Below are 22,694 nucleotides of genomic sequence, written 5' to 3'. Positions count from 1 at the left end.
TTTTAAATTTCCTTACAATTCCATTTTTCCCATCTTCTTTGTATATTTTTCACAAATCCTTCATTGCCTACCTACCATCAGAGTAAAACAGCGTTGTGATATGATGGAGGATTTTAACCAGGTGCTGATATTGTGAAGGAGAACGTTAATGGTGCTGAAACTAGGCATGTGCTTCAAGGTGGGGCGATTTTCCCACTTCCTGTGTGTCCAGAGGCCCTTCCTGGCAGAACTTCCAGCCCAGGAGACTTCCATCTTCATCTTGCATGAAGGATACAATTTCGTTTTGACGCATGGTTTATAGAAGCCGTTGAGCGTCCACACAATCTGTTATGCTGAATCACACCTGGTGTCTGCACAGAGAAGGCTCTGGCAAGAGTTCTCGCCACTGGGACCGAGGCCTCTGACTCCGAAGCCAAAACATGGCAGTGTTGCGGGGCGCCTGGCTCAACGGCACGGGAAATTAACCTGCTTGTTCTCACGTTAAATGCTTTATGAAAATTTACCGGGCGCAAAAAGCGGGAAGAAAACCCAAGTGGTTGTGCAGTGCGCCTGCCTGGCACCAGTGAAGGAATGAAGCTGCGGAGAAAGTCGACGTGAAGAGCTGGCAAGAGGAGAAGGTGGAAAGCGCGATGGAAGTCAAGTGCGGTGCCAGCCACGGCATTGTTTCATTAGCATTTGCTCGAGGAAAACATTTAATTATAGAAGACTGGAAGCTCCCAGTGTTCCTGAGCTAGGTGGCACAATGCAGGCTCTGCCGCTTTCTCCGCGATACGCGTCTTCAGAGGAACTACGGTGCACCGCGGCAGGCTGCGACCAGAAGCCACCTCCAAGGGGGCTGGTCCTTGCGGGGGCGGGGGCTTTGCTGCAACACCTTCTCCAGCGAACCTCAGTCTGCCTTTTTAAAAACATTAAGTGTCCTCCTGGCCATCCTTCTCCTCCTCCGTTTTTCAGTTTTTCCGCATTATACTTTTCTTTTCCTTGTTGATTTTAGAAGAAAATAAAATTAACAAAAAATAGGATGGAAAAGTACTACCCTTAAAAATACCTATACATTTGCCGCCTAAAAAGAAAGCCATTTTCAGTTATCGTTTTCTCTGGGAAATAATTAGGAAGCAAAACAACCAAGAATAAATAAAAATAAATGAGGGAGCTCGAAGCTGTAGTGCCCTCTGTGCGTGAGAATAGTCATCACACTCCAGCCTCGGCAGCAGAGCAAGACCCTGTCTCTACAAAATAAATTAGTAAAAGAAATGATCTAAAGGACTCAGTATATGTTTAATCAACAGAAATGAAAATGCACAAAAGTGGAACCAACATTACCAATATTACCAAATGTTGTGTGGAGACATTTTTTATTCCTTTCTGTTTTAAAGCCCTGTCTACTTTAAAAATAGTTTGTGAAAGTAATGATGCAGTTTCACATACTTGCAAGAAGTATTTCTTTGTGTTCTATTCCTGCCATCACATAGCTTATTGTTGTTACCTGATTTCTTCATTCGTGTCTGGCAGGAAGACTAATTAACGTGCTGCTGAATCTCAGGAATCCCTGTTTGGGATACTTCTCTTCCACACTAGGCAGAGCTTCCTCCAAAAGACAAGAAGTCAAGGACTGGCTTTTGCCGCTGGCTGAAATTAGCATTGGCTCAGTTTGTTTAATTGCAAGGCTATGTGTGTTTTGTCATTAGACATTTATACTTCTATGGACAAACTTTATAATCTACTTATGGAGACAAGATTCTTTATGTCAGCACCTTACAGAAGTGTTGTAGAAGCAGCTGGCACACAGACAGGCATCTCCAACAGCAACATGGGCGCAGCTGAGTTGGTCATAACCCACCTTAGGGCAGCCTCAGAGACAAGCGGGCCTAACTCACAGCTGCAGAATTTGGTGACAGGCAGGGAAATGAGTGTTTTCCTCCATAGAAATAAAAAAAATTTGATTTTTTAACAAATTGGTTTTTGATACCTGTGTGAAGGGGACAGTTTGGATCAGCTTCCAGTAATGTGTATCAGGTCAGCTTGAGAACTAGAGGGAGTCACTGGCTAAAATATGTTGTGAGCATCACTTGAAACTGCTCAGGCCAGGGACAGGTGACGTGTCTGTTACCTGATGTGTATCTGGAACTATGGCAAGCCTGCTCCATTAAATTATGAGCCAATCACTCTTGATTTACCATTAAAAAAGAATGAAAGGGGCCGGGTGCGGTGGCTCACGCCTGTAATCCCAGCACTTTGGGAGGCCGAGGCAGGTGGATCACGAGGTCAAGAGATCGAGACCATCCTGGTCAACATGGTGAAACCCCGTCTCTACTAAAAATACAAAAAATTAGCTGGGCATGGTGGCGCGTGCCTGTAATCCCGGCTACTCAGGAGGCTGAGGCAGGAGAATTGCCTGAACCCAGGAGGCGGAGGTTGTGGTGAGCCGAGATCGCGCCATTGCACTCCAGCCTGGGTAACAAGAGCGAAACTCTGTCTCAAAAAAAAAAAAAAAGAATGAAAGGCCCACAGACCTTGCCCTGCACAGGTAATTCATGGCACCTGTGGACAAAGGCACGTTTTCATCCTCATAATGAAGAAAGGTAGGTGTGAAGTCCTTTGATGACACTGTTCTCTTTTGCTTGTTTACTTTTATTCTCCCATGCAGACTGAGACCCAGCAGGAGGGCTTTTAAACCAAAACAGTTAATTACCTCCTCTAACCCGGAGAAGTGGGGAAACATAAATACAGCAAGTTGAGAGGGAGAGGGCAGCTTTGCTCCAGCCTGTACTTTGTACCAGTCAGTTGGGGAAAGCAGCTACCTTCTCCATCCTCACTGGGGCCGGGCTAAGCAAGACCAATTAGAAGGCATGTGCCAGGGAGTGGGCCTGCGTGCCACGGTACTGTGGGGCTTCCAGAACACTTTCACTGCCCTGGACTGAGTATCCCAAGTCAGAAACCCACGTACAGACACCCATTCCAAAGACAACATTGAGCAGCTTTGGGGTTCCAGGCCCTCCTTCAAAGGAAGGAACTCTTGCACAGGTGAGTGAGCAGGGACCTTCCCCGCTGCCCCTCGCACTTGAGGGTGGATCCTCCGGAATGCAGGTGGGGGTTCAGGGCAGCTTTTCAGAGATACTTCTCAACTGAGCTGCGAGTCGTGACCTGTCACCACCATGGTCCTTTCTCCCCACTGGGACGGAGCCTCATCCCTTGTGTCTCTAAGCCCTGGGCTGCCCCTGCCCTTCAGGGCTCTCCACTGTCTGTCTCTGTCTGTCTGTCTCCTCATTCAAGCTCCCTGCCTCTGTAGCCTCATATGTACAAATCATTGCCCTGCTGTTCCCGCCGCTCGCTGCCCTTTGCCCATTTCTGGCTCTCTTGCCTCCTCTGTGCTTACTGAAATCCTGTTCAGTCTTCAGAGGCCACCCAAGTCCCAGCCTCCCCTCCTCCAACCCCCTTCTCAGCCTGAGGTGCCGTCCCCTGCTTCTAAGTCCCAAGGGCCCCAGGATCTGTTCTACTGACTCCAGCTGTTACTTCACTTATCATTATATGGGGCTTTCATCACCGCAACTGGATGATAAATTCCCAGACTTTAACAGCGAGTGATTTATGGATCTTTTCCCTATCCCCCACACTTGTCCCCAGCTCCTGGTGCAGTGGATTGCGTTTGATTAATCCCTCTGGATCAAAAGTTTTACATGTATCAGAGCAGGGTCATCAGGCAGAATCTGGGCATGGTATTCAGGAAATTTTCTCTTGGGAATCACACACATTCTTTAAAAAAAGGGCATATCCTCTGTTATCTAAATGCCTCAAGTATCTGGATGTTTGGCCATAAGTACATAAAACAACCAGATGAGTGATTGCGCTTTTCAGTTTTCCTCTGGATCTTTCTGCCACCTGTTCCCTGGGCCCCCTCAGAGACAGCGACCACCATTCCCATTCTTCTGCCCACAGATTGTCCCAGCCCCCTGTGCCCCTGCTGCCCTGCTACAAACCAGAAATTCTAACCTTGCCCCTTTGAGGCTGTGAAAACACAGAGTAAAAGTGGGAAGAGCCATGAGCTAACAGATTCCACAAACACAGACAAATCTGAGCATAGTGGTTTCTAATAGTATTGACAAAGACGGCTGAGCATGGTGGCTTACACCTATAATCCCAGCACTTTGGGAGGTCGAGGTGGGCGGGTTGCTAGAGCCTAGGAGTTCAAGGCAGCAGTGAGCCATGATCCTGCCACCTCACTCCAGCCTGGCTGACAGAGCAAGACCCTGTCTCTTAAATCTGTGCAAACTGTACCCCAAAGCTACACTACTGAATCGTAAAACATTAAGAGTCCCCACCCAAGAGAGGCATCTTCTCAGCACCAGCTCCACATCGCCCTATGAGTTTGAGTGGGAGGCACTTCAGAGGCCCATAAGGATGCCTGTCAAGGTCTTCCTAGAAATACCAAGGTCTGGCACATATAGTTAAGGAAAATACACCAGGAGGAGATGGAAAAAGGGCAAGGTAAAGAGGAAGAAGAGAGAGGAAGGTGACTGATAGGGCTATGGCAGCAGAGAGCCAGCAACAGCCAGTTGCCAGGCAGCAGCCAGGGCAAGGCAGGCAAGGAGGCAGATGGAAGTAAGCCCCTTCTTTCCACTGGAGTTTTCTCTTCCCTGGGAATTTCATTGTACTTTGTTGAAAAATAAAGAGTGAAAATACAAAGAAAAACACCCCCTCAACCCATGCCATATACAAAAAGATTATACTCAAAATGTATCAAAGACCTAAATGTTACTAGCTGAAACTGTTAAACTCCTAGAGAAAGACATAGGCATATATCTTGCATATTATCTTGTGACCTTCGATTGGGCAGTCAGTGGTCTCAAGATGATAGCAAAAGTGCAATCAACAGAAGAAAAATAGACAATTGGACTTCAGTAAAATTGTAACTTCTGTGCTTCATAGGACACCATCAGGGAAATGAAAAGACAGCTACCGGGTGGAAGAAAATATTTTGAAGTCATATATCTGATAAGGATTTGATATCGAGAATATCTAATGAACTGTTATAACTCAACAGCAAAAAGACAAACAGGACTGTTTAAAAGCGGGCAAGGGACTTGAATGGACATTTATCCATAGATGATATACAGATGGCTAATAAGCACACACGGAGATGCCCAGCATCATTAGTCATTGGAGAAATGCAAAACAAAACCCACTGAGCGACCACGTCACACCCACTAGTTGGCTGTGACCAAAAACACACACACTGTCAATAAAACAGAAAATAACAAGTGTTGGTGAGGATGTGGAGAGATACGAATCCCGGTGCATTGTTGATGGGAAGGCAAAATGGTACAGCCTCTGTGGAAAACAGTTTGGCAGTTCCTCAAAAAGCTAAACATAGTATTACTATACGATCCAGCAATTCTACTCCTAGGTATATACCCAAAAGAACTGAAAAGAGGGACTCAGGCCAGGTGCAGTGGCTCATGCCTGTAATCCCAGCACTTTGGGAGGCTGAGGTAGGCAGATCACCTGAAGTTGGGAGTTCGAGACCAGACTGACCAACATGGAGAAACCCTGTTTTTACTAAAAATACAAAAAATTAGCTGGGTGCAGTAGTGCATGCCTATAATCCCAGCTACTCAGGAGGCTGAGGTAGGAGAATCACTTGAACCCAGGAGGCGGAGGTTGTGGTGAGCTCAGATTGCACCATTGCGCTCCAGCCTGGGTGACAAGAGCAAAACTGTGTCTTAAAAAAAAAAGGAGGGACTCAAAGAGAAACTCATATGCCAATGTCCATAGCAGCATTATTCACAATAACCAATTGTGAAACAATTGTGAAACAACCCAGATGTCTACCAACAAGTAAATGGATAAACAAAATGTGGTATAGACATAAAATGGGATATTATTCAGCCATAAAAAGGAATGAAGTTTGAATACATGCTATAACATCAATGAACCTTAAAACATTATTATGCTTAGTCAAATAACCAGAACCAAAGAACAAAAATTATTTCACTCATAGGAAATATCTAGAATAGACAAATTCATGAGTACAGAAAGTAAATTAGAGGTTACCAGGAGCTGGGGGCAAGGGAAAATACTCAGTTGATGCTTAATGGTTATGGAGTTTCTGTTTGCAGTGATTAAAAGTTTTAGAAATAGGCCGGGTACAGTGGCTCATACCTGTAATCCCAGCACTTTGGGAGGCTGAGGTGGGTGGGTCACCTGAGGTCAGGAGCTCGAGACCAGCCTGGCCAACATGGCAAGACCCTGTCTCTACTAAAAATACAAAAATTAGCTGGGTGTGGTGGCGGTCGCCTGTAATCCCAGCTACTTAGGAGGCTGAGGCAGGAGAATCACTCAAACACGGGAGGTGGAGGTTGCAGTGAGTCAAGATCGTGCCATTGCACTCCAGCCTGGGCAACGAGAGTGAAACTCCGCCTCAAAAAAAAAAAAAAGTTTTGGAAATAGATAGTGGTGATGGTTGACAATGTTGCATAAGTAATTGGTGCCACTGAATTGTTAAAGATGATTAAAAAGGAAAACTTTATGTTATATATATGTTTTGCCCCAATTGTTTAGCGGACTAAGGATTTAAATAGACAGTTCACCACAGTGGATATAAAAATGGCCAATAAGCACATGAAGGGATTCTGAACATCATCGGTCATCAGAGAAACACAAGTCAAGACCACAATGAGAGACCACTTGATACCCACAAGGATGGCTGGAATAAAAAAGACACATGGTAATAAGTGTCGGTGAGGATGTGGAGCAGCTGGAACCCTCACCCACAGCTGGCGGGAGCGGAAATTGGCTCAGCCACTTTGGAAAACAGCAGAATTTCTCAAAAGGTCAAACATACAGTTACCATATGACCCAGGAATTCTACTTTCTCTTAAGAGAATGAAGAGAAATGAAAACCTATGTCTGTATAAAAACCCGTACATGCATGTTCACGGCAGCATTTCTCATGATAGTCACAAAGTGGAAACAAGCCAAGTGTCCATTAACTAACAATGGACAAAATGTGACCTATCCATACATTAGAATATAATTTGGCAATAAAAAGGATGAGTATTGATAGGTGCTACAACATGAATGAACCTTGAAACACACTAGTGAAAGAAAGCAGAAAAGACTACATATTGCGTGGTTCCATTTATACATTCCAGAATAAGCAAATCTGTAGAGGCAGAAAGTAGAATAGTGGTTGCCTAGGGCTGGGAGGGTTGGGGAAATGGGAGTGACTTGCTAAGAAGTATAGGGTTTATTTTTGGGGTGATAACATACCTTTTTTTGTTTGTTTTTGAGACTGTCTTGCTTTGTCACAGACAAATGCAGTCACAGCTTACTGCCGCCTGAAACTCCTGGGCTCAAGTGATTCTCACACCACAGCCTCCCAGGCAGCTGAGACTACAGGTGTGTGCCACCACGCCTGGCTTCTGTTCTAAAATTAATTGTGATGGCTGTACAGTTCTATGAATATACCAACAGGCACTGAATTGTACGCTTTAGGTAAATTGTATGTCATGTGAACTTTATCTCATTAAAGCTGTTATCAAAATCACAAACCTAAAAATAATTTTCACCAAAATTATTTCCAACAAATAACTAAAGTGACATTTCAGTCATTAACTGTAATAGTTTTTAACTTTTTATTATGGAAATATTCAAATGTATCCAAATGTAAAGAGTCTAATATAAAGAACTTCCATATACTCATCAATCAGCTCCAAAAATTGTCAACATTTTAGGGTACCTTTTCCCCCACATGTTACTACAAAAATTTCAAGCATCAGAAAAATTAGAAGATTATACAGTAGAAACCCATATACCTACCTCCTGTATTCTCCCATTAATGTTTACTCTGCCTGCCTTAATCTGTATCTGACCATCCGTTCGTCCCTCTCCATCCATCAATTTGCTTTGTATTAATAAATCCATTTCAAAGTAAATTGTAGACAGCAGTACACGTCCCCTTAAATACTTCAGCATGCATATGGTTGACTAGAGTTCAATATTTGTTTACAGTTCTCTTCTTGCTTTTGAGATGAAATGTATATACAGTGAAATGTACAAATTTAAAGTATATGTTCTATGAATTCTGACAAATGTATAGGTTTGCATGACTCAAAGCCATTGTTCTAACATCTTTTTAAAATATTTTTAATTGGTTGGAGACCTTCAAAACAAATTCTTGTCATAGATTTATTGTATTTTAGTGTTGGAGATTTTTGGAAAGTTTTTCTGTTTTTCAATTATATCTCTGAAGGGCAGAAATACCAATTATATATTATAAGCTACCCATCTCTACACATCCTCAGCCTTCTTATGCTTCTGAATGAAAGCCAATTTAGCATTTCACTATAAACCTGTGTTTTAATGTATGGCTCATGATTAACATATCAAAAACTTTGCTCTGCCAAAATCTACATTTTCAGAGTAAACAGGGTGCCTGGCATGTAATGCTTTGTAAGATGAGTCTACATACAATTTTAAGCCAGTTAACATACGGTATGCTCAATACTGTAACAGGTCTTCTTTCTTTCAGAAACAGGCAAACCAAGGTTTCTTCTTCATGTGGAAAAAATAATGGGGTAGAAAACTCAACACTCACCTTGCTTAATGAAACACACTACCAGGTTGTAATAATCAGTGAGAATTCATTTGCCTTTTTTTTCAATGCAGTCACTACAACAGTCTTTGTGATTATTATTTCAGGAAATTTGTACACATTTATGAGAAAAATACAATATAATTGACTAGTGATGATGTTCTATGCCATAAGCAATGCTGTTTTTAAATACAAATTGATAAAAAGTTATATGAAAAAGGTGATCCTTAAATAGAATAAATTCATTTTGTTTTTTATGTTAAATCAAACTTTTCCACATTTTCAAAATGATTTTCATAGAGATGCTCCTGGGGCCTTCTGCTCAAAATTTGGACCACTTCATGCCCGTGCCATAACATCATTGATAATGATTCCAACACATTAGATAAATGGAAATCAGATGAGTTGGACAAATTCAGAAGAGACTGAATTTACTGATGTTTTTGAATACGTGGCATGGCAATTGTCTTTTGCAGGATGAAAATATTAATTAATTGTACTTTTCTTTAATCACAAATGTTGTGGATTCTCCCTGGAGTCTAGAAAGTCTTTCGTATTTCTTAATTACCAAATCTTGGGTCGCACATAGGTTTCTCGTTGTTCCTGTTGTACCCAGGGCTGTCTCTGCCAGTTACTCTGAAAACAACTATACATTAACATTCAAGGTTTGAGTTGGGGGCGGGGAGGCGAAGGGAAAGGTGATAATTCAGATGTTATGAAACTGTGATAATGCTATTATTTAAGGCACTTATTTGGGTATGTTTATACTTTGTAGTTTTATAAATAAGCCCAAGGGGCTCCTCTTGGTTGTCACAATCCCCCTTGAATCTCGTATCCTGTCTGTCTCATCCTATCCGACAGTAGAATTGATGCCGCTCTAATCCCTGGAAGTTTGGAACTAATGAACTGACTGCTGAGCTGCCGCCACGGAGCTTGGTCCCAAACTATACTGTACTTCACACTCGATTTATTCTCCAGATGGCGAGACTGTGCCGCCCTGCCGCGAGGGACCACCTCTTCCACTGGAGTGTAAAAGTGGACGGATGTTGTTTTCTTTGCAGATTTGATCATTCTGAGCTAGAAACTTGTGAGGATGATTAGTTATTAGCTTTAATGGGTGCCAATTGAACCAACTGCACGCATATTTTCTCCTTTAATTTCAGAGTCTGCAGGTCTCGGCGATGGTTGATTTCTCCGCTTTCTTACGTCACCAGAGCGTGTCTCTTCCCCAGGTGATAGGAATCCAGTCTCTGAAATCATAGCATGCCTTGGTTCCTGGCCCAGACAGAGTCACATAATACGGTGGCTTGTGGATAAGGACAAGTTTATTAGCCACTGGTCCACTGCACTGAGCAGCATGGCACGAAATATCGATTGAATGTGGCAACTTTGGGAACACCATTTTTTAGAACAGGGGCCTGCAAAGATTCTAATCTGTGCCACCTTCCTCTGTGACCTGGGCAGAGTCCACCTTTGGAATCAAACAAGATCCAGAACACACTATGGTATTTAGTCTCTTCGAAGATCTAATATAACTGTTGATAACGGCCTTAATTCCATTATTCAGTCGTTTCCAGCTTGTCATATCTTGGGGGACAAGTTAATTCCACAGTGAGAAGGGCTCACCAAGGCTGCCCTGTAGCGTTAACACATTTAGAATGCAGTCCCTCGCAAACCTCATTTTAAACAACCTGTATTGCTCCCAGGATGTAAAAGCCCCCATAAAAGCTCCTTTTGGGGTGGCCTCTTTTACCTTAATTTCCTTTTTCTCCTTTCTCCAGGAAGCACTTACCTCCCAATAATCGCAGCAGATCACCCTGAGAGCCCTTCCGAGACCCGGGGTCAGCCAGGCAGCCTCTTGCTAATCCACCTAAGATAGATATTGGAGGGATGGTCACAGCCGACCAGGAGCCAAAGAGAGAGAGAAAAAAAGAAGGAAAGTGTGAAGCGTGAAGGACGAGGTGGTGGTGATGAGGGAGAGCTAAGAGAGCGCCGTTAGCAAGAAGTACAGTGTGTGTTGCAGAGAGGGAGGGGAAAAGTGAGAGAATAAAATCAACAGAATTTGTTTCTTTCCACAACTGGGTGGACTGTGACTCTCTCGAATGGAACAGCCAGAACTAAACTTAATTGTTCTTAGAAACTGCCTTCCTCTCAACCCCACAGATGGCATGGGCGTGTTTGCTAGCACAGTCACATACTTCACCCTGAAAATACCAAAAAGAAAAAAAATTCAACATGCTTGTTGGTTGGAGCAAATTCACTGAAGTTGTTGGGTGTTTGGGATATATACCAGAGGATGCACACTTGGTTTATGTAAATTGTTACAAGCAACAGCCTGTTAATAAGGGTGTCGTGTGGCAATATACCTCAAAAGCCATCATCTCTGTTTGGAAATGTACAGAATGATGAAGTGGAAAGAGCTTGGTTTTCATTCTGAACCAAAATTTTTAAAATGCTGAGTATTCACTGCTCATTATTATAATATGAAAAGTACTAATCAGATTATGCCTAAAATTGGAGTTAGGTACTTCATTTGCAGCCAATTTCACAAGGGCTGAATTTTGCTAAGTAAACTGGAATGTGCTGAAACCATGGCAATCTGACTTTAAAAATCACAAACAGGTTTAGAACATGAGCTTTGAACAAACAGTCTCTTCAAATCCAAGTGAAACCCAACAGCTTCGAGATCAGATTTTGTTTGATACTAACCAACATGAACAATTTAGGAAGTTGATGTGGCCAGGGATTCTGCGTCCTTGAGCACACATGCAGATGAGAGGATGGAGATGATGACTCAGATAATTCAAGTTTTAAAAATGCGGTATGGCCTAAAAAATCTAGTGATTTCCCTTCAATTTTCCATTCATGCTGCCCCAGTAGAGTCTTTGCAAGGCTGAGTTAGCTATTAAAAAGGAACCTGGAAGTTAACGTTGACAAACTCCAGCAAATCTGCTGGACTTTTTGTATCTGCATAGGCTACACAGAGCATAACATGTTTTAGGTTCTCCACAGCCATGGATCTAAATGTGCCTTCCAGAAAGCTGGAAGTATTTCAGGTTTTGGGTTTTGTTTGTTTTTGTTGTTGTTTTTTGTTTTGTTTTTTGAGATGGAGTCTCGCTCTGTGTTCCGTACTGGAGTGCAAAGGTACAGTCTCAGCTCACTGCAACCGCTGCCTCCTGGGTTCAAGCGATTCTCCTGCCTCAGCCTCCCAGGTAGCTGGGATTACAGGCATCTGCCACCATGCCCGGCTAATTTTTTTTTTTTTTTTTTTTGAGACAGAGTCTTGCTCTGTCACCAGTTGCCAGGCTGAAGTGCAGTGGCGCAATCTCGGCTCACTGAAACCTCCGTCTCCTGGGTTAAAGCAATTCTCCTGCCTCAGCCTCCCAAGTAGCTGGGACTACAGGTGTGCGCCACCATGCCCAGCTAATTTTTGTATTTTTTTTTAGTAGAGATGGGGTTTCGCCACGTTGGCCAGGATGGTCTTGATCTCTTGACCTCGTGATCCGCCTCCCTTGGCCTCCCAAAGTGCTGGGATTACAGATGTGAGCCACCGCGCAATTTTTGCAGTTTTAGTAGAGATAGGGCTTCATCTTGTTGGCCAGGCTGGCTTGAACTCTTGACCTCAGGTGATCCACCCGCCTTAGCCTCCCAAAGTGCTGGGATTACAGGTGTGAGCCACTGAGCCCGACCAGAGCTGGAGGTATTTCTCCCAGCAGCTCTAGACTGCTTTAGAGCCAAGATACTTTGCTAACTTCTGCCCTTCACCTTTAAGATTTCTGTATTTAGGGCTAGGTGTGGTGGCTCACACCTGTAATCCCAGCACTTTAGGAGGCTGAGGCGGGTGGATCACCTGAGATCAGGAGTTTGAGGTCAGCCTGGCCAACATGGTGAAACCTCGTCCCTACTAAAAAATACAAAAATGAGCTGGGCATGGTGGCAGATACCTGTAATCCCAGCTACTTGGGAGGCTGAGGCAGGAGAATTGCTTGAACTTGGGAGGCAGAGATTGCAGTGAGCTGAGATCGTACCACTGCACTCCAGCCTGGGTGACAGAGTGAGACTCTGTCTCGCCAAAAAAAAAATATATATATATATATATTTTTGTATTTAATGGCTGTAATAAAGAGTGTGTGGGAGAGCAAGTGGGCGAATTTTTATCTATGGAATAAAACAAAGGTATGATGTGGAACCAAGCCATTGCTGGCTGCATCATCTCTGACTACCTAGTCTGAGCTCTCTCTTGCTTTTGTCTAAGCTTTGCCTAATCATTGGCAGTCGAACTCTGTAAATCAGGACTTCACAGAGCTGTCCTAAGCTGTCTTAGGTTCTCTTTCCATCTGACTTGACAACTCTAAGCTGCCGTTTCCTCACACTGTTTAACTCAGACCACATTTGGAAGCTTCCTTGCTTCTCCCTGCTCACAGACCCACGTCTGTCTGGTTTAAATCTTCTGTCCTGGGTTGTCTTGTTGACTGGAACTTAGACTCAATATTGGCTTAAATAATTCTTCTTTGTTGCCACTTTGGTTTGCTATTTTCCTAGATCAGTATTGCTTTCCAAATGGCTATATATTAAGACTTTAAAAAAAAAAAAAAAAAAAAACTACATTCATCAGCAGTGAGAAGCTTTAAAGTTTTATTAGTATCATAAAAACCCTTCCCAAATGAATCTACTTTTGATAAGTGTTCATTCTGACAATGAGAATTTGTTGAGGGCTGTTGGCAAGTTGGAGGAGTTTGCTTTTGAAACTGAAATTGGCAGGAAGTAATGACCCCAAGTGCTTTCTTTCCGTGGACTCCAGTCCTCACCCTCTGCATGCACTTCTTTCTCTCCCCCACCCCATCTTCATCACCCCAGAGCCAAAGCCAATACATAACATACTTGGTTTCATATAGTTTTTCTGGGGATAATTCAAATACTGAGGCAGACATTCAGCCTTTCAGCTTCTCTGAACTGTGGAGCAAAGCCTGTCAAGGCAAAGAAAAAAATGTATTTGTCAAGCACTTCATGAAGGGATTCCTTGCCTTCCACCTGAAGGAATTGGAGCTTTTTTTGTAGCAAGCATTGTCATATTCCTGTGAGCATCTTCTTAATTGAATGTCAAGATTCAACTCAGTTGCAATAAAATAGTTTAAAAAAAAAAAAAAAGCATGATGCTTGTGGAAAAAGAAAAATCCTTACTTTTTCCCCTAATGTGAAGAAGCTGACAGACAAGACAGCCACAATCCAGATGTTAGCCAATTTCTTATGTTTATTAAATGAGAAGGTGCAGGTGAAGAACATACAACCATGCTTAGCACTTAGTTAATGCTCAATCAGTGAAAAATTACCTATTAATTATTTTTCCCTTCCAATTGGGAAGTTATGCTAATAAGAAAGACGGCATTACCGTGCACCAATGTGCATTACAGTGCATCTCAGCTATGTTAGAGCCATCTTGAATGAAGCCTAGAAGTCAATTGCTCACCTTTCATACTGGATGACTTCTTTCAAATATTTTTTTGGTGGACAGGAAATGTGTAGATAGAATAATGGTGCTCAGACTCTGAATCCATGTAACAGTTTCATAGACCATTTCATGGTGCTCCCCTCGTTGATAAAAATAAACACATTTTTATTGACACTTATAGAATGAAGCTCGACTGAGAATTGTAAAAACTCTTGAGGACTTTGATCTGGGCTCTACCGAAAAATGTGTGAGAGTCAACTCAGTTTCCAGCGGTCTGGCCGAAGAAGACCTAGAGACCCTTCTGCAATCCCGGGTCCTTCCTTCCAGCCTGATGCTACCAAAGGTGGAAAGTCCTGAAGAAATCCAATGGGTGAGTAGCTAATGCTTTCCTTTAAGACTCAGGAGCAGCTAAGGAGCAGTAACAGGAAGAAGGGATCTGGGTGCCACAGGTTTGGAAAATGCATGCACAGAGCAGCGAGGAAGGGAACTGAGAAAAAGCAGTAAGCGCAGGAATCGGTTTCTTTCACACAAGGAAAGCTTGCCTTTGCCCAAAGTGTTCTGTGGAACAACTGCACTTCTGAAATGATGCTTCGCTTCCTAATTGGATGTGTGGTTTGGCCAGAACAGCCTCCTCAGCAGCCCTCCCAGAGTAATACCTGGAAACTAGGTTGCCTGAGAATCTCATCCCTTCCTCCACCCCACCTGGCCCTAAGCCAAGGCCTCCACCTGGAAGAGCAGTGACGTAGGTGGCTCTTACTGAGATTCATCTGAAATCATCCCAGGCAGGGAGGGCACATTTGCTGCATATGAAAAAATGAACCCAAAGAAGGGGAGGAAAAGGTCACTCCTTAGGGCAACTAGAGGAATGAACAGGAAGCTTTTAACTAGTGGTTTTAATTAGCACAGATATTATTTCCTGAACAGTTCTCCAGTTCGTCCTTTTTAAATTGCTGACAGGTGTGTTTGTGTTTCATGACAGACTTTTCAGCCAATAAAAACCCGAAATGTAAAGTGGCTGGCATGTCAAATTACTTAAGAAAACTTTTGAAATGGGCCTAATTACACTATGATTGTTTTAATTGACAAAGGGTGGAGGGGCTAGATTTTATTTGAGGGTCACTTTTCTTCTGCAGATCTCTCCTGAATAAAGTAAAATTTCACTGTGTCATTCAGTGGTAGAGAGCCTGTGAGGTGTGAAAACTGGACGCATTTGTGGTCAGGGCGAGTGGGCAGTGGTGGTTTCATGGAAGCCACATCTAATATTATCTCTGAGGCTGCGGCTGCTGCCTCAGCAATACCCTGAGTGGTTGTAACGCATACGAAACTGCTCACCTTCTGAATGCACCCGGATGCGTCAAGTCTGCATCACCCAGTGGCACGGCTACTGTGACGTGTGGCTTCTGAGCATTGAAATGTGGCCAGCACAAATTGAGATGTGCTGGAAGTGCAAAATAATACACACTCGATTTTGAAGACTTGGGATTCACTGAGGGGACAAAAAGAGAATGTGAATTATCTCAGTCGTTTTTATATAGATTACACATTGAAATATTTGGGATCTGTTGGGTTGAATACAAGATACTATTAAATTCACCTGTTTCAGTTTACCCTCTGAATGTGGCTACGAGAAAATTTAAAATTATGTATGTAGCTGCTGCTATACAGTTTCTTTTGGACAGCTCTGTGTTGGATCCTTGTTGAAGACCCGTATTCAGGCACCAGTATTTACTTACTAAGCTGGAGTTCTTCTCTCCAGGGTTACCCTCAGAAGCTGAGAGATACTAGTTAGAGTATGTTAATATCCTGAAGGGCCCTGAGCTCATTCAAATATGTCTTAAGTTGATTGAAATGGACTCTGAAGTCACTGTTCCCTTTTGGTTTCATAGTTAATGCCTCTTTATCACCGTTATTACCCTTAATTTAAGATGGGGGAGGGAGGACCCACCAGCCTTCAGCTACGGCTCCTGTTTGCTGTTTTAAATCCTTGGAAGTGAGACACATACAGAAATTTAAATCGGACTTCTAGTTAACAGAAGTCCTTTTGGCTGTTTATTTTTTCCTCTCCGTTTGTATTTATGCGAAGCATAAAACCCAGAGCCTGATGCACAACTGAAAGATGGGCTTACTTGTTTTCTTTTGTGTGAGAATCTCTTGCTCGCCTTTTGTCGCTAGTGTGGGTTCTTGTTTGACTGGCACGGCTTATTGGACTATAACAAGCGTAACCCTGCCTCCTTTGTCATGGGACAATTCTCCCACAAATCCCGAACAGTGTGCATTCTTCCAGCACACTATTGGGTGTGCACTGGAATTGAAAGAATCGCTGAGCCCTGCTACTTCATCTCCTCCCCAATCTCTTTGTGATTTCTCCCCCTTCTTCTCCTCCCCTACCCCAGTCCCCTCCACCTCGCTGAAATGAACACTTTACCAGGCCGGAAACATTTAATCGTCTCCTTTTGAAAAAATTAATTGAAACTTCTCCACTAGTTACCTTTTGTGTTAGTACTTAATGCAATTTTTTAAGAAAGAGGGGGAGGAGGAGGAGGAGGATGGGCTAGAATATTTAATTTTTAAATGCCCCTATTGGCTTAAAAACAAAAGGCATTAGGGGTTTTCTCACTAAGAACAGGGAATATCTTGTAAAGCATTTACTTGGTTTTAAACGCTATGATTTTTGTAGTTATAACTGTTACCACAAAGATTAGGGCAAGTCACTTCGCAAGTTTTCTTTTTTTAATGAGGAAAAAAAAATCCCTACTACATTTTTAACACCAACACCACTAATACTGTGCTACCACTTTCTAGCATAAATGAGAAATAAATTATGTTTGATTTTCATCTACCTCAAATACTATACATTTTATCCCCTGAAATTGTCGCCCTCTGCTTCTTCTCGCTATTTTGGTTGAGTTATTCCTTCCCTTGAAAAGTTACTAAGGAGGTGATGATGATGCCCTTTGAAGGGGGGCAGTGGGAGCAACTGGGAATAATTCTTCATTACTGAAAGCTGTGATTTATTTTAGCCTAATTGTAAAGTTACTGCAAATTGCTCAAAAGCTTTTTAAAGATCCCAGTGATTAGATTTTTTAGGGGGGTGGTGCACCGGCAAGGAGGGGGCAGCTAAAAGGGGAAATAACACCTCTAATCCCGCTTCTGGTAAATAGGCTGCCAGCTTTTCAAATGAGTTTCCTTTCTATTAGTCAGAATATTATGCTAAGCCTTAAGCATTAGTTTTTTTATGTTGCCATAGCAGCCTTATTCCTGCAGGGTGGTGACCTGTGATGATTACAGTACAAAGCTTATAGGGTCTTGAAACCCCCTTTGAAGATGAAAAGTCTTTGATGGTTTATATTTATGCAAATCTCTTAGATATGATTTACCCAACTGAGACTGAATGGAGAGATGATTAAAATTCCCTTTTCCTTTGATATCTATTAATGGCTGAATATTCCTTAAATTTAAAATGGATATATATGTTTTCATCTTTATTTACAAAAATATCTTTATCATACCTGTGTTTCTCTTCTATCTCCCCACAGCTTATTAGATCTAGATAGACATAATAGATTTACAATTTAGAGTATGTTTTTCCCCCTTTTGAAGGGGGGGAGGAATCTGGCCAAGAGCTTTTGTATGTTTCCAGATGATAGATTTTGGAATTTGGGCTACCCCACTGGCAGCACAGAGCTAGCTGTGAACTGGTCTCATGGAAAAAATTGGCGAGCTTTGGTCTTCAAAGAATTAAACTTCCTTTTTAAGGTCTTCCTAGGTAAGCTAAAAAATTATGAAGAAAAACCTTCTGAACAAAGGGTAATGGTGCTATAATGAATAATATGGACTCCATGTAGAAGGCTGCTGAACAGTTACACTGATGTCAGTGCTGGGCACGAAACAAAAACAGAATGGCAGGTAGAGGAAGACTTCATTGTTTTAAGGGCCTACCATTTGCATTTAACGAAGTGAGGGCAAGAGGTCTTAAGTAAATATGTTTCCAGGGAAAGCGCTGATACTCTCTCCTTCCAGTTCTAACTCCTAGGCCTCAAGTTGCTCCTTTGGGAGACAAAAATTGGAATGCTTAGGGTTTTACTATTTAGTTTGCTGGGAACTTCATTACCTTTTCTTTGGTCTGTCTTCTTATTTTTTAAAAAAAAATTCTTTTGTGTGGACGAAAGAGGCTTGGATATGACTTCCTCAGGTCAAAGACTTAAATACTACTTCTGTGTCTACATTTCCGTGATTGTACATTTTTTCCCCACTAATCACCTATGACACTTCTGATTTTAGTTTGCAGACAAATTTTCATTCCACTTAAAAGGCCGAAAACTTGAACAACCAATGAATTTAATCCCTTTTGTGGAAACTGCAATGGGTTTGCTCAATTTTAAGGTAAGAAAACCATAATATGGTTAATAAGTTACAATTTTATTTATCACCTAAAGAGAACTTTTGTTTTCAATTTTAACATCTTCTTAAAATATGTTTCTAGAGAGATTTATAAGCAAAGGAAACCTTGAACACCATTCGTTGTCTGTAATAACAAAAACCAGGTTACCAGCATCTTAGAAAACAATGAAATCAGTTAAGTAGAAGAAAAGCTTCCCAGTCCAAAATATCTAATTGAAACATCTATATATTCCTACTGACAATTTTAATTAATCACTATGTAATTATATGCTTTGAATTATTGCATTTATAGACTAAATGTACATGAAAATTTATTTTGTCACCCTTATGAATTAACTTTGAAATATTCTTTTCTAACAATTGCCTTTTCATTGGGAAATTTTCTGGCCTCTCTGTAGCAACCTTATCAGTAATGTCTAGCAGATAAGATTATTGTTTGTAAGTTCATGCACACAAATAATTTGCAGTACATTTTTTTCAATTTGCCACATTAGAACATCGAACATTTTCTAATATACATGTGGGAATATTAGCTGAGCCAAGTGTTTTCAGCCATTGTGTGGTTGCACCAAACTACCTGCCTTAACAAATTCAGAGCTAGCTCGTTTTTTTCTCAATTTATCAGGGGGCATTTATATTATTTTCCAAAATACACCTCTCATTCCACCTGACCTGCGAACATCAATCTAGCACCCCCTTTTCAGAGTTCCTACACTCCCTTCCCCCACCTCAGTCCCCCCAGAGGGCAGGAGAAAAGAAATCACTAAAAACAAAGAAAAAAACATAATCGAAATGTACTAGAGAGAGAATGTGTGAGCGGCCACTTTGAGACCTTGAGCTGTGCAGAGGGGGTCGAGCGCAAATGTTTGGGGAGCTGCTTCAAGCCTTGTCCCGTGAGCAGCTTGTTTGTATAACTAACCGTAAATTCTTCCAGCCAGCCTTAGAATCCTGAGAATCTAATCAAAAGCATATCCCTTAGATGCAACCAGATTCATCCAGTGATTTAATTTTAAGCACTGCTTTGACATTTTATTCCATAATGTACTTAGAAGCACTTACAATGTCTGAAAGTAATCAACAGTGTCCCCACCGGTTCCTTGTTTCTTTCCCACCCACATATATTAGCAGGTTCTATCTCCACCTTTCAAGATTCACGGTTATGTCTATGATGAATGCTGTTTGCCTTGACTTTCATATATAAATGTCGAAGTTGCTTTATCAACACATCTTGGATGACTTGTTGCATTTTTATTTTCCCCTCTGGAGTTGTAGGTTTTTGTACTGTCTTTAATCCTGAGACTATGTGCTTGATCCTAATGCAAATAATTCAATTAGTTTGACTTTAAAATTCCTTCCTTCTCCCCTGTGGTTTTACGAGAGTCTCTTAAAGCAAAAACAAATTCTGGAAAAATATAAATAACTTACAGTGCAAGCAAAATGAGTTAACTCAAAGTTGCTCCAAAAGTGAGATGAGCTATAATTTGAACATTATAACTCTATTAATATAATCCATTAAACAAAGCAAATATATACAATATACTTATCTTGAATGATATTAAATACCTTTTGAAAGGGGTAAATTTGGGCTGCATTTTTAGGACTGCTTTCAGTCAAACTGTGTTAAGAGTCAGGTCATCCTGTTACTGAAATGCACCGTGCCTCTTCCCTCTGATGCACACGTTTCTGTGAGCCTTGGTTCTGTTCTGCTCTTTTACAGGCAGTGTGTGAAGAAACCCTCAAGATCGGGCCTCAAGTGGGTCTCTTTCTAGATGCAGTCGTTTTTGGAGGAGAAGACTTTCGAGCCAGCATAGGTGTCAAAGACCTCTCTCTCTTTCTTTTTCTGTGTGTGTGTATACGTGGGTATATATTTTGTCTTTGCCCCTAAGGAATGGATATTTACATAATAATATATATTTGCCAACCGTGACAATGGTTTTTCATGACAATGGAGTGGACACTACTTCCTGATAATTTAGAGCCCCTCATAGCTGCCCTGCTTCTAGAACACTGCATTATTACTTGTGTTCATTTATAAAAGACATGAGCAATAGAAAGCCTGTTGCAGCCCCAGGCATGCTCAGGAATATCTGGCATCTCCTTTGTGCCTAATAAATATACTATGTGAACAGCCTCACCGTTGCTTCAGTATTTTGTTTTCACATCACTATGAGGGCTGTCTAGATTTCTAATGCAAATTTAAGGCGATTTCATATTTGCCTTAATGAATTGTTTTCCGTGTAAAATATACAGTATGTAAATATTATTTTAAATGGATCTTAAATTTCTCTTACAGTATGTTTTTGAACTCTTCACGTTAAATGTGCTGATTGTCACCATCCCTTTTGCGCTGCACTCGAGGGGTCTGCGTGTTTGACTGGAGATCGTGAAGCATTTAGAAAAGAGGCCGAGGCCACAGAAACCAGTCCCAGTGACCTGAAGACAGACAGGCACTTTCCCTGAGCAGGGAGTGGCACGTTCCAAATATAAATAAGGACACTTCCCTCCCCTCAGGGTGAAAAAGCTGAACGTATTTTAATATGAGTCCTTCCAGGAGACTTGCGTATCCAGCAGTTCAGCAGGCTATAGAAGGCATATCCAAGCTTTCCGGCCCTCTCAAAACAAGTGCCCTCCCATCTCCCCAACTTGTCCATCCAGACCCTGAGGCTGAAGCATTTGGCTCAGAACTTCACTTTGGACAGGGCATGCCAGCCACAGCACACAGTTCTGTGCTCGCTGTGAAAAGCGAACCATTGCCCTGCACAGCTGCTGGCCACCTTTTGTGGTGCTGTCTTCGGACTGGCATTTTTCAAGCGATGATTGATAAGGGAAAAAAAATATCAGGAGGTCTCTTGCGACCCTGACCCAGCCACCCGGAATGGGGACGGGGCCTTCTCTTAATGCAGGTAGAAGTAATTCTATTGAAAGATGCCTTGTCGGTTAAACAGACACATGTGAGATTTAACGTGACCTCCACGTATCCCTGTCTTCATTTATATTTGAATAATTATTTTGCGGAGGAGCAATTCCCAGGGAGGTATAGATGTCTGCACAAACAGAGTTTTTATAATCAATGTCTGGGTTCAGTTTCCAAAGTTAAAGCCTCCTTTTTCTGTTAACATCCTGTTTCAGGTGCAACAAGTAGCAAAGAAACCCTGGATATTCTCTACGCCCGGCAAAAGATTGTTGTCATAGCGAAAGCCTTTGGTCTCCAGGCCATAGATCTGGTGTACATTGACTTTCGAGATGGAGATGGGCTTCTTAGACAGTCGCGAGAAGGAGCCGCGATGGGCTTCACTGGTATGATTCCTGTCTTAGAAAGCAGTGTCTAAATTAGCAAGCATTCCAGAAAAGTAGGAATTTGACCCGAAAACACTTCTGATGTCATCAGGCATCCCCCACACTTATCCCACTATCTGAAACATTAAAAAGCCTTGCAGGGGAAGAACTTGCCAGACACACTGTCATGGTTTTCTTTGGCCCCAAAAGAAGTCAAACAACAAATCACTTATTTTATTTCCTCTTTATATTAGTTGCCTTTTTTTTTTTTCTTCCATCCTCTTAATTGTTTTGTTGTAGTCTTGGCTGACCTGTAGGGAGGGATGAGGCTGTTAAAAAAAAGCATTTCTGAGTGAACCACCATAAGAATTTTGGTTGAAGGATGGAAGAAAAATCTCCTAGAATTTTCAAATTTTAATTCATTTCTGGAAAAAAAATGTTGGTGATATTGTCTTTGGTTTTGTTTTTTTACTCATAACTAGTTTTTTGCTCTTCTGCCTGTCCAAGCCCCTCCTTTCTCTCCTATCTCCCAGTAAGTGTCCACACGGACACCTACGGGCATAGGCTGGTGACACCTAGGGCATAGGCTGGCACTAGGGTCAGTGGGTCCCTTGCAGTCCGGTCTGGGGCACAGGCAGGTATCTGTTGATTCGTGTACCTGGTCACTAAGGTCCCCATGAGCTAGGGGAGCAACTGAAAATTGTGTTTTTACAACAGAGATCTATTTTTTGAAAAACCACAATAGGATTCTACACATAAACATACACATGCAGTTGCACATACACAAACACACACACTGACAACCATGAGAAAAACACGATGCACTCCTTCACTCTTACCTGTTCTTCTGTTGAAAGTTCTAAGAATATTAATATCAGAAAGGTGCCCGAGTAATAAGGAAAAGAGACAAGCATCCTGATACTCCTGTTATAAATATTTTTTTAAATATATGTAGGTAGCAGTTACCAAAAGAAACGT

The 22,694-nt window shown here is 41.9% G+C and overlaps 1 protein-coding gene and 1 long non-coding RNA gene across 4 annotated transcripts in view; one reads left to right on the top strand and one right to left on the bottom strand.

The window, feature by feature from the left end:
* The window catches only part of CLYBL (citramalyl-CoA lyase), a 277,851-nt gene that overhangs the window by 229,777 nt on the left and 25,380 nt on the right, over window positions 1-22,694 (top strand). For all 3 annotated transcript variants that reach the window (XM_012440962.2, XM_064362176.1, XM_064362177.1), the window contains exons 3-6: window positions 14,221-14,409; window positions 18,321-18,422; window positions 20,158-20,251; window positions 21,570-21,737. In XM_012440962.2, the coding sequence (XP_012296385.1) occupies window positions 14,221-14,409; window positions 18,321-18,422; window positions 20,158-20,251; window positions 21,570-21,737 (553 nt within the window). The remainder of the gene's footprint in view (window positions 1-14,220; window positions 14,410-18,320; window positions 18,423-20,157; window positions 20,252-21,569; window positions 21,738-22,694) is intronic.
* Window positions 16,648-22,694, bottom strand: part of LOC135268957 (uncharacterized) — a 100,067-nt gene continuing 94,020 nt past the window's right edge. Inside the window, exon 2 of the long non-coding RNA XR_010337284.1 lies at window positions 16,648-22,027. This is a non-coding gene — a long non-coding RNA (uncharacterized LOC135268957). The remainder of the gene's footprint in view (window positions 22,028-22,694) is intronic.

The sequence above is a fragment of the Aotus nancymaae genome, unplaced genomic scaffold (genome assembly GCF_030222135.1).
Source record: "Aotus nancymaae isolate 86718 unplaced genomic scaffold, 86718_ANA_hifiasm-v0.15.2.pri h1tg000048l, whole genome shotgun sequence".
Classification (NCBI taxonomy): domain Eukaryota; kingdom Metazoa; phylum Chordata; class Mammalia; order Primates; family Aotidae; genus Aotus; species Aotus nancymaae.
Note: the sequence above shows the minus strand (reverse complement) of the source record. Positions and strands in the feature narration are given on the sequence as shown.